General features: G+C 45.5%; 1 protein-coding gene across 1 annotated transcript in view; it reads right to left on the bottom strand.

Moving 5' to 3' along the window:
• Positions 1-4,289: 4,289 nt before the first annotated feature.
• Positions 4,290-16,283, bottom strand: part of LOC106724572 (importin subunit alpha-1-like) — a gene marked incomplete at its 3' end in the record, with an annotated part of 14,572 nt that continues 2,578 nt past the window's right edge. Inside the window, exons 2-8 of the mRNA XM_014532452.1 lie at positions 13,933-14,047; positions 12,039-12,102; positions 10,764-10,807; positions 8,704-8,767; positions 7,377-7,444; positions 6,413-6,484; positions 4,290-4,353 (exon numbers count right to left, since the gene is read on the bottom strand). Of these exons, the coding sequence (XP_014387938.1) occupies positions 4,290-4,353; positions 6,413-6,484; positions 7,377-7,444; positions 8,704-8,767; positions 10,764-10,807; positions 12,039-12,102; positions 13,933-14,047 (491 nt within the window). The remainder of the gene's footprint in view (positions 4,354-6,412; positions 6,485-7,376; positions 7,445-8,703; positions 8,768-10,763; positions 10,808-12,038; positions 12,103-13,932; positions 14,048-16,283) is intronic.

Raw genomic sequence — 16,283 nt, 5'->3', positions numbered from 1 at the left:
TTATGATCAGAACCTGCATACAGACATCCCTCATCCCTCCCAGGGACAAAGGAAAATGTTCTCTAAAGTATCACGTGAAAAACCTGCATCTTGGTAGATTTCTGAGGACTAACATTTCCTCCCTGAATACCTGCAAAGAAGAGAGGGTCACCTCAATTTTGTTAGGAAAAGCATCAGCGCTCACCTATTGATCCGCAGATCAGAGGGCTCATGCCGTGGTTGAAGCCACATCACCACTTACCTGTATAATAACCAAGTCCTTTATTCCAGTGCAACGTAAAATCATGGTCATTTCATCACAGGAACCTGAAAGTCATGAAACGTCTGTAAATGACAAATCTTTCCCCACCAGGACACCAATAGCGATAGTCCACTATGAGACACATCAACTCTTCCAGATAAGAGTAGTTACCAAGAGTCGACAATACTGTCACGAAAGCGTCTCTTTGGGATTGTACACCTGAGAAAAGCCTACGATCAGTACTGCGGGTTGGCAAGCCAGGATAAGTACCAGTGTGCCCGCAATCCTCAAAAGTGCACAGTAGAATACATGATCCTTCTCTGAAATAGAAAATTTGAAACTCCTATTAAAAAGGATTGGCAAGGATACCATCATTTCCTACCGAAATGCTTGCAAGGGAATAATGGCGACAACGAGGGCTAGTACATGGCATCACTTACCAAGACATGTGAGCATCACATGGTCTATGCTGGGATTTTGTAGGGGGAGGTTGGAGGACTGTCTGATACTGCGAGCTGTAGTTACCACAGTACCAGAGAGTCATCTATCCTCCCCCTACAAACATGGTAGTTAACACGACTATTAAGAGCCTCCTGTTCACTTAACCTCACCTTGAGTATCAAATGATTTGCACAGCCTTAGGACCCCCTTGAACACTTACCAGGTTTAGACGTAGGTTCCATAGTGACCATAGTTAGCTCACCCAGTTCAATGGCTTAGGCTGGGGACTCCTGACCATTACCTGGATACTTGTAGATGTCAATGACACTTTTTAGTCATCAAGAGATATCCGCAAACATTCCATGGCCATTAATGTGGAGACAGACCATGGAAGAAGTTACGTGGAAAGTCTACCTATCTAATGCTATCTATCAGTACTGCTGGTTGGCAACCAGGATAAGTACCAGTGTGCCGGAATTCCTCGAACATGCACAGTCGGAAACTTCAACCTTCTCTAACAAAGTAAATGTTAAACTCCTACTTAAAAGGATTGGCAAGGAATCCATCATTTCTTACCTGAATCTCTGCAAGGGAATCATGACGACAATAAGAGTAAGCACATGGCCTTACTTACCTATACATGGGGGCATCACATGCTCTGTGCTGCGCTTCTGTAGGGGGAGGAGGGCGCCATGGGTGGTACTTTGGGCAACTATTATCTCAGTACCACACATGGCACCAACCTCCGCCTACAAACATAGTAGTTAACACAAGTGTTAAGAGCATCCTCGTCACTTAACATCACGTAAGCATCAGATGATTTGCACAGCGGCAAGACCCATTTGATCACCTACCAGGTTTAGACGTAGGTTCCCAGAACGACCATACTTAGCACACCGAGTTCTACTAGAACCTGGAGAAACGTATGTGACAGAAGTGTTTAGGCTCCATGGCATCTAGTCCGCAACCTAGAAAACACAGGACGCCCTATGTGTCCAGAGTCACACCTTCTAAATATAAAAATGCAAATAGCCTTGTTCTGGGCCAGCACTGCACACAACAGGTATACCTGTCATCTCGCTGTCCTCTCAGATCTAAGTCACTGCCAGAGACACCTTCATCTGCTGGCTGGTATCTTCAGATAAAGAAAAGTGCAGTGATTAATGTGACTTGGGAGATCCATGATAGTGACACTGAAATCTTCCAATCGCTAAGGAATCCTGTAATTCAAATTAAGTTTTCTCTAACATGCCAACCAGGATAGCCAATATGGTTGCTAGTGCCGGTAGATTCCCTAGAAGTTCTAACCTGACGCCCGGTAAACAGGTCAGGATAACAATGAGTGTGAGGACACATCACCACTGATCCGCATATGAGAAATGTCCCTGTTAACCGCCATGAACTTCATCGTCATCTTATCACAAGACCCTGAAAAACACACAAGAAGATACGTGTGAAAACACTGATGTTTGTGTAGTGGGACACCCCTTTAAGCTGCGACACTTCCTTCTCTAAGACACCATCAACTCTGCCTGAATGCTTTACGGAACTCAAAGATTCCGACCATCGTCAGATATGAAAACATTACACCACGGGACACCTGCAACTTTTCCATGGTTAGTGCTGTGGTTCAGCCTATTATTATTAGGACCTGTATACCAAATCCCTCATCCCTCCCAGGAATAAAGAGACATGTTCTCTAAAATATAACATGAATAACCTGCACCGTATTATAGTGCTGAGGACTACCATTTTCTACCTTTCATGATGTTTTTGTTGTGGACTTGTAGGCTTGTATCTGTAGAGTCCCAAAAAAGAGTGGGTCACCTCGATATTTTTGGGAAAAACATCAGTGCTCACCTAGCGATTTAAAGATCAGAGGGCTCATGTTGTGGTTGAAGCCCACATCACCACTTACCTGCATAACAGCCACGTCCTTCATTCCAGGGCGAACCTTTCCCCACCAGGACAAAGGTAAGCAACTTCGTCCATTAAGAGACAATTCAACTCTACCAAGATACGTGTAGTTACCCATAGTTGACATCACTGTCACAAACGCGTCACTCTGGGTTGGATACCTGTGAAAAGCCCATGATCAGTACTGCTGGTAGGCAACCAGAATAAGTACCAGTGTGCCGGAATTCCTGGAATAGGCACAGTCGGAAACATAAACCTTCTATAACATAGTAAATATTAAACTCCTACTTAAGCATATTGGCAAGGAATGCGTCATTTCTTACCTGAATCCCTGCAATGGAATCATGATGACAATAAGTGTAAGCACATGGCATTACTTACCTAGACATGTGGGCATCACATGCTCTGTGCTGCGCTTCTGTAGGGGGAGGAGGGCGCCATGGCAGGTACTGTGGGCAGCCATTACCTCAGTACCACACATGCTGCCAACCTCCCCCTGCAGACATGGCAGTTAACACAAGTGTTAAGAGCATCCTCTGCACTTAACCTCACCTTTACTATCAAATGATTTGCACCATGGCAAGATCCACTAAATTGTTTACCAGGTTTAGAGGCAGGTTCCCGTAACAACCATAGTTAGCTCACCCACTTCTCCTCATAAGAATCTGAAGAAACTCATGTGACAAAACAGTTTAGGACCGCAACTTGTTTTACGACCCTATTGTCCAACAATTCTTTTCACTTCCATTATGTGGAAACACACCAACTCAACCTTGAAAACTCTATTAAATCAGGTCAAAATTTTACTCAGCAGACATCATCATCTCTCATGGGTATCCCTCAAAAAATCCTATGGTTACTAGCTCTTTTGGGAATGCCACGGTACTCACTAGATATCATACCCCCAGGACACTCAGCATTAAACATGACTGATGTCTGAAAGAGAAAAGGTAAAAATGCATGGTAATTACCTGACCACCTGCAACAAAGGGGTTGAACCAGGAAGTGTTAGGTACACTGTCATTGCTTTCTTAGGAACATGACGATTGGATGGTCTGCCCTGTGGAGCAGGCCCACGGCACCCCTGACGCCAATATCTACTCGATGCCTGCATAACTACTGTGGAGAGGCTTTCCTGGGATGGTCTCTGCGTGACCTAAGGACACACTGTGGGAAATGGGTGGCATACACGTCTTAGACTACCTAGACAACTGTACATTGCCTTGGTCCAAGGATTTGGTTGGAGACTCATGACCATTACCTGGATCTTGTAGATGTCGATGACACCTTCTTCTCACCAAGAGTTACTGGCAAACATTCCACAGTCATTAATGTGGAGATGGACCATGGGAGAACTGATCTGGAAGTCTACCTATGAATCTATCAGTATCGGGCATAAAGGCAATCTCTGAGCAGGGAGAAGGCAACAGAGCATGCTCACTAGGAGTGCTTGGGTCAAATGGATTCTGAACTGCCTACAAGTCCAAAAGACACACATTATGAAATCCCAAAAACATCATTATTCACATCCATCATGTTCTCATGAGTGACTGTCACAGAATCTTCTACCTAAGACTTCACGGGTCAGCTGCAACACAGTAACATGGTCTTAGCGAAACCATACACACTTACCTAGACATCTGAAGGTCAGATGGTCAGTATGATGCATAAGGCACACGTCATCACTTACCTGGATTCAAGCTCCATCCAAGCAACGGTCATCATGAAGTTCACCATGGTATGTAGACCACAACCTGGAAAACACAGGATGCCATTGGTGTCGAGACTCACACCTTCTAAAAATAGAAACTGCAAATAGCTGGGTTCTGGCCACCACTGAACACCCCAATTCTACCTGGTATCTCACAGTGCTCCCAGATCTATGCCATTGCCGGAGACACCTTCATCTGCTGGCTGGTCCCCTCAAAGAAACAAAAATCCACAGAATAATGTAGCTAGGGAGATCTGTGGTAGTAACTCTGATATCTTCCAATAGCACAGCAATCCTGTAGATCAACTTAAGTTTTGTCTAACATACCAAATTGGAGATTCAATATGGTTGCTAATACCTACAGAGTCCTGGAAATTCTTACCTGACTCCTTGTAAAGAAGTCATGGTAACAGTGGGTGTAAGCACACATCACCACTTATCAGCATATGAGAAATGTACCCTGTTAACTGCAGGAACTTCAATATCATCTCTTCTTCACAAGACCCTGATACACTCTAGATATGTGTGAAAAAACGGATCTTTGTGTAGCAGGACACCCCAGAATAGCTGCGACACTTCCCTCTGTAAGTCACCATCAACCATGCCTGAATGCTTCGTGGAAGTGCAAGGTCTGGACCATGGTCAGATATGACAACATTTCACCACGGGACACCTTCAGCCTTTCCATGGTTACTGCTGTGGTTCAGCCTATTATGATTAGGACCTGTATACCAAATCCCTCATCCCTCCCAGGAATAAAGAGACGTGTTCTCTAAAATATCACATCACATGAATAACCTGCACCCTGCTATATTGCTGAGGACTATCATTTTCTACCTTTCATGATGTTTGTCTTGTGGACTTGTAGGCTAGTACCTGTAGAGTTCTAAAAAAAGAGTGGGGCACCTCGATATTTTTGGGAAAAACATCAGCGCTCACCTAGCGATCTGCAGATCAGACGGCTCATGTTGTGGTTGAAGCCCACATCACCACTTACCTGCATAACAGCCATGTCCTTCGTTCCGGGGAAAACCTTTCCCCACCAGGACACAGGTAAGCAACTTTGTCCACTAAGAGACAATTCAACTCTACCTGGATACGTGTAGTTACCCATAGTTGACATCACTGTCACAAACGCGTCACTCTGAGTTGGATACCTGTGAAAAGCCTATGATCAGTACTGCTGGTGGGCAACCAGAATAAGTACCACTGTGCCTGAATTCCTGGAACATGCACAGTCAGAAGCATAAACCATCTCTAACATAGTAAATATTAGACTCCTACTTAAGCGTATTGGCAAGGAATGTGTCATTTCTTACCTGAATCCCTATAATGGAATCATGATGACAATAAGTGTAAGCACATGGCATTACTTACCTAGACATGTGGGCATCACATGCTCTGTGCTGCTCTTCTGTAGGGGGAGGAGGGCGCCATGGGTGGTACTGTGGGCAGCTATTATCTCAGTACCACACATGGCACCAACCTCCACCTACAACCATAGTAGTTAACACAAGTGTTAAGAGCATCCTCCTCACTTAACGTCACGTAAGCATCAGATGATTTGCACAGTGGCAAGACCCATTTGATCACCTACCAGGTTTAGAGGCAGGTTCGCAGAACGACCATACTTATCTCACCGAGTTCTCCTAAAATCTGGAGAAACATATGTGACAAAAGTGTTTAGGCTCCATGGCATCTAGTCCGCAACCTGGAAGACACAGGATGCCCTATGTGTCCAGAGTCACACCTTCTAAATATAAAAATGCAAATAGCCTTGTTCTGGGCCAGCACTGCACACAACAGGTATACCTGTCATCTCACAGTCCTCTCAGATCTAAGTCACTGCCAGAGAAACCTTCATCTGCTGGCTGGTATCTTCAGAGAAAGAAAAGTGCAGTGATTAATGTGACTTGGGAGATCCGTGGTAATGACCCTGATATGTTCCAATCACTCAGCAATCCTGTAGTTCTACTTAAGTTTTCTCTAACATGCCAACTTGGAGAGTCAATATGGTTGCTAGTGCCGGTAGAGTCCCTAGAAGTTCTAACCTGACGCCCGGTAAACAAGTCATGATAACAATGAGTGTGAGGACACATCACCACTTATCCGCATATGAGAAATGTCACTGTTACCCCCCATGAACTTCATCGTCATCTTATCATCACAAGATCCTGAAAAACACACAAGATACATGTGAAAACACAGAAATTTGTGTAGCGGGACACCCCTGTAACCTGCAACACTTCCTTCTCTAAGAAACCATCAACCCTGCCTGAATGCTTTGAGGAACTCAAAGATTCCGATCATTGTCAGATATGACAACATTACACCACGGGACACAGGCAACCTTCCCATGGTTAGTACTGTGATTCGGCCTATTATGATCAGAACCTGCATGCAGCAATCCCTAATCCCTTTCAGGGACAAAGAAAAATGTTCTCTAAAGTATCATGTGAAAAACCTGCAGCTTGCTAGGCTGCTGAGGACTATCATTTTCTACCTGAATACCTGCAAAGAAGAGAGAGTCACCTCGATTTTTATGGAAAAAGCATCAACGCTCAACTAGCGACCCGCATATCAGAGGACTCATGCTGGGGTTGAAGCCCACATCACAACTTATCTGTATAATAACAAAGTCCTTTCTTCTGGGGCAACGTAAAATCATGGTCATTTCGTCACAGGAACCCGAAAGTCATGAAACGTCTGTAAATGACATATCTTTCCCCACCAGGACACCAATAGTGACCTCCTCCACTATGAGACACATGAACTCTACATGGATAAGTGTAGTCACCAAGAGTCGACAACACTGTCATGAACGGGTCACTTTGGGATTGTACACCTCAGAAAAGCCTATGATCAGTACTGCGGGTTGGCAAGCCAGGGTAAGTACCAGTGTGCCTGCAATCCTCAAACGTGCACAGTAGCATACGTGATCCTTCTCTGAAATAGAAAATTTTAAACTCCTATTTAAGAGAATTGGCAAGGAATCCATCATTTCTTACCTGAATCCCTGCAATGGAATCATGGCGACAACGAATGTAAGTAATAAGCATTACTTACCTAGATATGTGGGCATGACATGGTCTGTGATGTGCTTTTGTAGGGCAAGGAGGGCGACATGGCTGGTACTGTGGGCAGCCATTACCTCAGTAGCAGCAATGTCGCCAACCTCCGCCTACAAACATGTTAGTTAACACCAGTGTTAAGAGCATCCTCTTCACTTAACCTCAACTTGAGTGTCAGATGATTTGCACAGCGGCAAGACCCACCTGACCACCTACCTGGTATAGAGGCTGATTCCCATAACGACCATTGTTAGCTCACTGAGTTCTCCTCACAAGAATCTGAAGAAACACATGTGACAAATGTATTTAGGACCACAGCTTGTTTTACGACCACACCTGCCAACAATGCTTTTCACTTCCACTGTGATGAAAAATACCAACTCAACCTTGATAACTCTATTAAATCAGGTCAAACTCTTCCTCAGCAGACACCATCATCTCTCATGGCTATCCCTCAAAAAATCCCATGGCAACGCCAGGGTACTCCCATGGGAACACCAGGGAACTCACCCGATATCATCCAGCCATGACACTCAGCAATGAACATGAATTATGTCGGAAGGAGGAAAGGTAAAAATGCATGGTAATTCCCTGACCCCCTGCAACAAAGCAATAAATCCAGGAAGTTTTAGGTACAGTCATCTTTTCCTTAGGAACATGAAGATCAGCTGGCCTGTGCTGCGTTGTAGGCCCACTTCATCCCTGACCCCAATACCTCCTGGATGCCTGCATAACGACCGTGGATAGGATTCCCGGGGATAAACTCACCATGACCTGAAAGAAACACTGTGGGAAATGGGTGGCATAGACATCTTGGGCTACCTAGACAACTGCACATTGCCTTGGTCAATGGCTTTTGGGTGGAGACTCATGAGCATTACCTGGATCTTGTAGATGTCAATGACACCTTCTTCTCACCAAGAGGTACTGGCAAACATTCCATGGTCATTAATGTGGAGAAGGACCATGGGAGAAATGACCTGGGAGTCCACCTATCAATCTATTAATACAGGGGCATAAAGGAAATCCGTGAGTAGAGAGACGGCAACAGCCCATGCTCATTAGGATTGCCTGAGTCTAATGGAGTCTGAAGTGCCTACAGGCGCAAAACAGACTCACTATGGAGTCACAAACACATCATTATTCACATCATTCATGCTCTCATGAGTGACTGTCACAGAATCTCATACCTGAGTACTAGGAAGGACTTCACGGGTCAGCTGCAAAACATTAAAACAGACTTAGCGAAACCATACACACTTACCCAGACATCTGAAGGTCAGATGGTCTGTAGGATGCATAAAGCACATGTCATCACTTACTCGGATTCTGGCACCGTCCCAGCAATGGTCATCATGAAGTTCACCATGGTATCTAGACCGAAACCTGGAAAAAACAGGATGCCATAGGGGTCCAGAGTCACTCTTTCTAAAAATAGAAACTGCATATAGCCATGTTTGGGCCACCACTGCATACCCCAACTCTACCTGGGATCTCGCAGTCCTCTCAGATCTATACCATTGCCAAGGACACCTTCATCTGATGGCTGGTCCCCTCAGAGAAAGAATAATCCAGTGATTAATGTGACCCTGGGAAATCCGTGGTAGTTACCCTGATATCTTCCAATCGCTCAGCAATCCTGTATCCAACTTAAGTTTTGTCTGACGTACCAAACTGGAGATTCAATATGGTTGCTAGTGCCTGTAGGGTCCCTAGAATTTCTTACTGACTCCCGGTAAACACGTCATGGTAACATGAGTGTGAGGACACATCACCACTTCTCCTCATATAAGAAATGTTCCCCCTAAACCGACAGAATCTTCAACATCTCTTCTTCACAAGAACTGAAAAACACACAAGATACATCTTAAAAAACAGAACTTTGTGTAGCAGGACACGCCAGATTAGCTTTGAAACTTCCTTCTATAAGACACAATCAACCCTGTCTGAATACTTTGTACAACTCCAAAGTACGGACCATGGTCAGACATAACATTACATCACGGGACACCTGCAACCTTTCCATGGTTAGTACTGTGGTTCGGCATATTATGATTAGGACCTTCATACAGCAATCCCTCCTCCCTCTCAGGGATAAAGAAAAAAGTTCTCTAAAATACCACATGAATGACCTATGGCTTGCTAGACTGCTGAAGACTATCATTTTCTACCTGAATACCTGCAAAGAAGAGTGTGTCACCTCGATATTTTTGGGAAAAACATCAGCGCTCACCTAGTGATCTGCAGATCAGAGGGCTCATGCTGTGGTTGAAGCCCAGATCACCACTTACCTGCATAACTGCCACGGCCTTCGTTCCGTGACAAACCTTTCCCCACCAGGACACAGGTAAGCAACCTCGTCCATTAAGACAAAGTTCAACTCTACCTGGATACCTTTAGTTACCCAGAATGGACATCACTGTCACAAATGCGTCACTCTGGGTTCGTGTTCGGCAAACTGCGGCTCGCAAGCAATGCGGCTCTATGGCCCCCTGAGTGTGGCTCTTCCTAAGCCTTAGGAGCACCCTAATTAAGTGAATAACAATATACCAACCTATATAGTTTAAGTTTAAAAAATTTGGCTCTCAAAAGAAATTTCAATCGTTGTACTGTTGATATTTGGCTCTGTTGAGTAATGAGTTTGCTGACCACTGCTTTGAGTTGAATACCTGTGAAAAGCCTATGATCAGTACTGTGGATTGGTAACCAAGATAAGTACCAGTGTGCCTGAATTCCTGGAATATGCAAAGTAGGAAACGTAAACCTTCTCTAAAATAGGAAATTTTAAAGTCCTACTTAAGACAATTGGCAAGAAATCCAGCATTTCTTACCAGAATCACTGCAATAGAATCATGGCGACAACAAGTGTAAGCACCCGGCGTTACTTACCTAGACACGTGGGCATCACATGGACTGTGCTGCGCTTTTGTAGGGGGAGGAGGGCGACATGGCTGCTACTGTGGGCAGCCATTACCTCAGTAGCAGTGATGTCGCCAACCTCTGCTTACAAACATGGTAGTTAACACAAGTGTTATCAGCATCCTCTTCACTTAACTTCACCTTGAGTGTCAGATGATGTGCACAGCGGCAAGACCCACTTGACCACCTACGAGATTTAGAGGTAGGTTCCCAGAACGACCATACTTAGCTCACCCAGTTCTCCTCACAAGAATCTGAAGAAACACTCGTGACAAGAGTGTTTAGGATCACAGCTTGTTTTACAACCACACCTGCCAACACTGCTTTGCCCTTCCACTATGATGAAACACACCAACACGACCTTGATAACTCTATTAAATCAGGTCAAAGTGTTCCTCAGCAGACACCATCATCTCTCATGGCTATCCCTCAAAAAATCCCATAGGAACACCAGGGTACTCACCATATTTTCCAGCAAGGACACTCGGCATTGAACATGACTTGTAGCTGAAAGAGAAAAGGTAAAAACGCATGGTAATTACCCGACCACCCGCAACAAAGCGATAAATCCAGGAAGTGTTAGGTACACAGTCATCTTTTCCTTAAGAACATGAAGATCGGCTGGTCTGTACTGTGGTGTAGGTCCACTTCATCCCTGACCCCAATACCTACAGGATGCCTTCATAACGACTGTGGATAGGCTTCCCGGGATTGGGCTCACTGTGACCTGAAAGACACACTGTGGGAAATGGGTGGCATACACGTCTTCGGCTACCTAGACAACTGCACATTGCCTGGGTCAGTGTTCGACAAACTCATTAGTCATCAGAGCCAAATATCAACAGTACTTCTTCAAAACAGACTCGCCCAGGCTGAAAACCCGATGGCTGCCCATGGGCCACGAAGTTTCAATCGCACTGTATGCGTGTCTCCACGTCGTATTTTGTGGTAAAGCCACACTCAACGGGCCAAAGAGCTGAATGTGGCTTGCGAGCCGCAGTTTGCCTACCATGGGCTTTGGTCAACGGCTTTGGCTAGAGACTCATGACCATGACCTGAATCTTGTAGATGTCGATGACACCTTCTTCTCACCAAGAGATACCTGCAAACATTCCACAGTCATTAATGAGCAGACATATCATGTGAGAAATGAACTGGAAGTCTACCTATCAATCTATCAGTGTGGGGGCAGAAAGGCAATCTCTGACTAGAAGATGGCCAAAGCGCATGCTCACTAGTATTGCTTGGGTCTAGTGGATTCTGAACTGCCTACATCATAAAAACCACTCACTATCGCCCTAACCGGTTTGGCTCAGTGGAAAGGGCGTCGTCCTGCGGACTGAAAGGTCCCAGGTTCAATTTCAGTCAAGGGCATGTACCTTGGTTGCGGGCACATCCCCAGTAGGGAGTGTGCAGGAGGCAGCTGATCAGGTGTTTCTCTTTCATCGATGTTTCTAACTCTATCCCTCTCCCTTCCTCTCTGTAAAAAAATCAATAAAATATATTAAAACAAAACAAACAAAAAAAACACTCACTATGGAGTCCAAAAAACATCATTATCCACATCATTCATGCTCTCATGAGTGACTGTCACAGAATCTCATACCCGAGTACTAGGAAGGACTTCACGGGTCAGCTGCAAAACAATAACACTGTCTTAGCGAAACCATACACACTTACCCAGACATATGAAGGTCAGATGCTGTGTAGGATGCGTAAGGCACAGTTCATCACTTACCCAGATTCAGGCACCATCGTGGCAATGGTCATCATGAAGTTCACCATGGTATCTAGACTGCACCCTGGAAAACACATGATGCCATACGAGTCCAGACTCACACCTTCTAAAAATAGAAACTGCACATAGCCATGTTTGGGCCACCACTGCACACTCCAACTCTACCTGGCATTTCCCAGTTCTCTCAGATCTCTACCACGGCCAAGGACATCTTCATCTGCTGGCTGGTACCGTCAGAGAAAGAAAAGTCAAGTGATTAATGTGACTTAGGAGATCCATGGTAGTTACCCTGATATCTGACAATCGCTCAGCAATCCTGTAGTTGAGTTTACGTTTTGTCTAACATACCAAACTGGAGATTCAATATGGTTGCTAGTACCTGAAGGGTTCCTATAATTTCTTACTGACTCCCAGTAAACAAGTCATGGTAACAATGAGTGTGAGGACACATCACCACCTTTCCGCACATGATAAATGTCCAGTTAACCGCCATGAACTTCAGAGTCATCTCTTCTTCAGAAGACCCTGAAAAACACACAAGATTCCTTTGAAAAGACAGAACTTTGTGTAGCGGGACACCCCAGATTAGCTGCGACACTTCCTTCTACAAGACACCATCAACCCTGCCGGAATACTTCATCGAACTCCAAGATCCGGACCATGGTCAGATATGACACCATTACACCATGGGACGTCTGCAACCTTTCCATGGTTAGTGCTGTGGTTCGGCCTATTATGTTAAGGACCGATATACAGCAATCTCTCATCCCTCGCAGAGATAGAGAGATATGATCTCTAAAATATCACATGAACAACCTGCACCTTGGTAGATTGCTGAGGACCATCATTTCCTACTGAACACCTGCAAAGAAGAGTGCGTCACCTCGATAGTTTTGGAAAAAACATCAGTGTTCACCTAACGATATACAGATCAGAAGGCTCATGCTGTGGTTGGAGCCCACATTACCACTTACCTGCATAACAGCAACAGCCTTCATTCCGGGGCAAACCTTTCCCCACCAGGACACAGGTTAGCAACCTCATCCACTAAGAGAAAATTCAACTCTACCTGGAGACATGTAGTTACCCAGAGTTGACATCACTGTCACAAACGCGTCCCTCTGGGTTGGATACCTGTGAAAACCCTTATGATCAGTACTGCAGGTTGGCAACCAGGATAAGTACCAGCGTGCCTGAATTCCTGGAACATGCACAGTCGCAAAACTTAAACCTTCCCTAACATAGTAAGTATTAAACTCCTACTTAAGAGGATTGGCAAGGAATCCATTTCCTACCTGAATCCCTACAATGGAATCATGGTGACGAGTGTAAGCAGATGACATTACTTACCTAGACATGTGGGCATGACATGGTCTGTGCTGCACTTTTGTAGGGGGCGGAGGGCGGCATGGGTGGTACTGTGGGCAGCCATTACCTCAGTACCACACATACCGCAAACCTCCTCCTACAAACATGTTAGTTAACACAAGTGTTGAGAGCATCCTCTTCACTTAACCTCAGCTTGAGTATCAGATGATGTGAACAGTGGCAGGGCCCACTTGACCACCTACCAGGTTTACAGTCAGGTTCCCAGGATGACCATTGTTAGCTCACCGAGTTCTCCTCAAAAGAATCTGAAGAAACACATGTGACAAAAATATTTAGGATCACAGCTTGTTTTATGACCACAGCTGCCAACAATGCTTTTCACTTCCATTACAATGAAACACACCAACCCGACCTTGATAACTCTATTAAATCAGGTCAAAATCATCCTCAGCAGACACCAGCATCTCTCATCTACTTAAGAGGATTGGCAAGGGATCCATCATTTCTTACCTGAATCCTTGCAATGGAATCATGGTGACGAGTGTAAGCAGATGACATTACTTACCTAGACATGTGGGCATGACATGGTCAGTGATGCGCTTTTGTAGGGGGAGGAGGGTGACATGGCTGCTACTGTGGGCAGCCATTACCTCAGTAGCAGCGATGTCGCCAACCTCCGCCTACAAACAGGGTAGTTAACACAAGTTTTGAGAGCATCCTCTTCACTTAACCTCAGCTTGAGTATCAGATGATGTGCACAGCGGCAGGACCCACATGACCACCTAACAGGTTTCCTGTCAGGTTCCCATAACGACCATTGTTAGTTCATTCAGTTCTCCTCACAAGAATCTGAAGAAACGCATGTGACAAAAGTGTATAGGATCACAACTTGTTTTATGACCACACCTGCCAACAATGCTTTCAACTTCCATTACAATGAAACACACCAACCCGACCTTGATAACTCTATTAAATCAGGTCAAAATCATCCTCAGCAGACACCAGCATCTCTCATGGGTATCCCTCAAAAAATCCCATGGAACGCCAGGGTACTCACCTGATATCATCCAGCCAGGACACTCAGCATTAAACAGGACTTATGTCTGAAAGAGAAAAGGTAAAACACATGGTTATTACCTGACCACCTGCAAAACGCCATGGAACCGGAAAGTGTTAGGTACACAGTCATCGCTGCCTTCGTAACATAAAGCTCGGCTGGTCTGTGCTGTGCTGTATGCCCACTTCATTCTTGATCCCAATACCTACTGGATGCCTGCATAACGACTGTGGAGAGGCTTCCGGGGATGGGCTCACAGTGACCTGAAAGACACACCGTGGAAATTGGGTGGCATACACGTCTTAGCCTACCTAGGAAACTGCATATTGCCTTGGTCAACATCTTTGTTTGGAGACTCAGGACCATTATCTGGATCTTGTAGATGTCGATGACACCTTCTTCTCACCAAGAGATACCTGCAAACATTCCACGGTCATTGATGTGGAGAAGGACCATGAAAGAAATGACCTGGAAATACACCTATCGATCTATTAATATAGGGGCATAAAGGAAATCCGTGAGCAGGGAGATGGCAACAGCCCATGCTCACTAGGATTGCCTGAGTCTAATGGAGTCTGAAGTGCCTACAGGCGCAAAACAGACTCACTATGGAGTCCCAAACACATCATTATTCACATCATTCATGCTCTCATGAGTGACTATCACAGAATCTCATACCCGAGTACTAGGAAGGACTTCTGGGTCTGCTGCAAAACAATAACACAGTCTTAGCGAAACCATACACACTTACCTAGACATCTGAAGGTCAGATGCTGTGTAGGATGCGTAAGGCACAGTTCATCACTTAACCAAATTCAGGCACCATCCGGACGATGGTCATCATGAAGTTCACCAAGGTATCTAGACTGTACCCTGGAAAACAGAGGATGCCATGTGTGTCCAGACTCACACCTTCTAGAAATAGAAACTGCAGATGGAGAAACCAAGTTGGCGGCATAAACACTGGAAATTGCTGCCTCACACAACTACTTTAAAAATACAACGAAAAGACAAAACAGACATCATCCATAACGACAGGAAGGCTGGCTGAGTGGAAATTCTACAACTAGAAGGAAAGAGAAAAGCACACTGAGACTCAGAGGAGGTGCGGAAGTTAAGTGCAGAGGTCCGGAGGCACACGTGGAAAGCGCTGGCAACTGAAGACACGGTTGTCTTTTTCAATCTGGAGGGAGTCTCAAGCTCCCGTCTGCTCTGAACTCCAGTTCCAGGCGAGTCTCTGGGGACCCAGACTCATACGGGGAGAAACTGGACTGTCTGGCATCGGTCGGAACTCGAGGGCGGCTTTCTCTCAGAGATGCTTGCAGTGATTACCAGGACACTGAGACTTGGGACCTCTTAGGGTAGGACTGAGGAGCAGCCATAGCTGTTTGCTCCACCCTATTGATCCCCTGAGACCCTGCCCCACCCAAGCTGTGTGCAGAGGCTTTTGCATATGAAAGGCCTGGCCCTTTGCAATCTGAAAATTACCTAGCAAACTGCAGCTGGGTCAGAGAGACCCAGAACTTCCAAAAGAAAGCCCAAGGCCCCACAGCAGCTTGCATTGCTTCACAGCTGGGCCTCATCTGGGCACCCCCAAACCCCAAACCCCAAACAAAGAGGAGGAATCTGCAGATCTCTCCATACCTCCTGCTGGGTAGCCTCAGGCAGAGGCTAAATTAGCACCTCCTTAGAGATCCAAGAGCCAGTGTACCCAGTGGTCAGAGTGGGACCATCCAGATTACAACTCCTCAGATCCATAAGGGACACACTCAGGGGGCAGACTCAGTGAGCACCAAAGCCCCACTGAAGCAAGTCTTGCCCCAGAAGGGTGTCTCCAGCACAGAAGTTCTCCCACCATA

Source organism: Myotis brandtii, unplaced genomic scaffold, assembly GCF_000412655.1.
Source record: "Myotis brandtii unplaced genomic scaffold, ASM41265v1 scaffold8950, whole genome shotgun sequence".
Lineage (NCBI taxonomy): Eukaryota > Metazoa > Chordata > Mammalia > Chiroptera > Vespertilionidae > Myotis > Myotis brandtii.
Note: the sequence above shows the minus strand (reverse complement) of the source record. Positions and strands in the feature narration are given on the sequence as shown.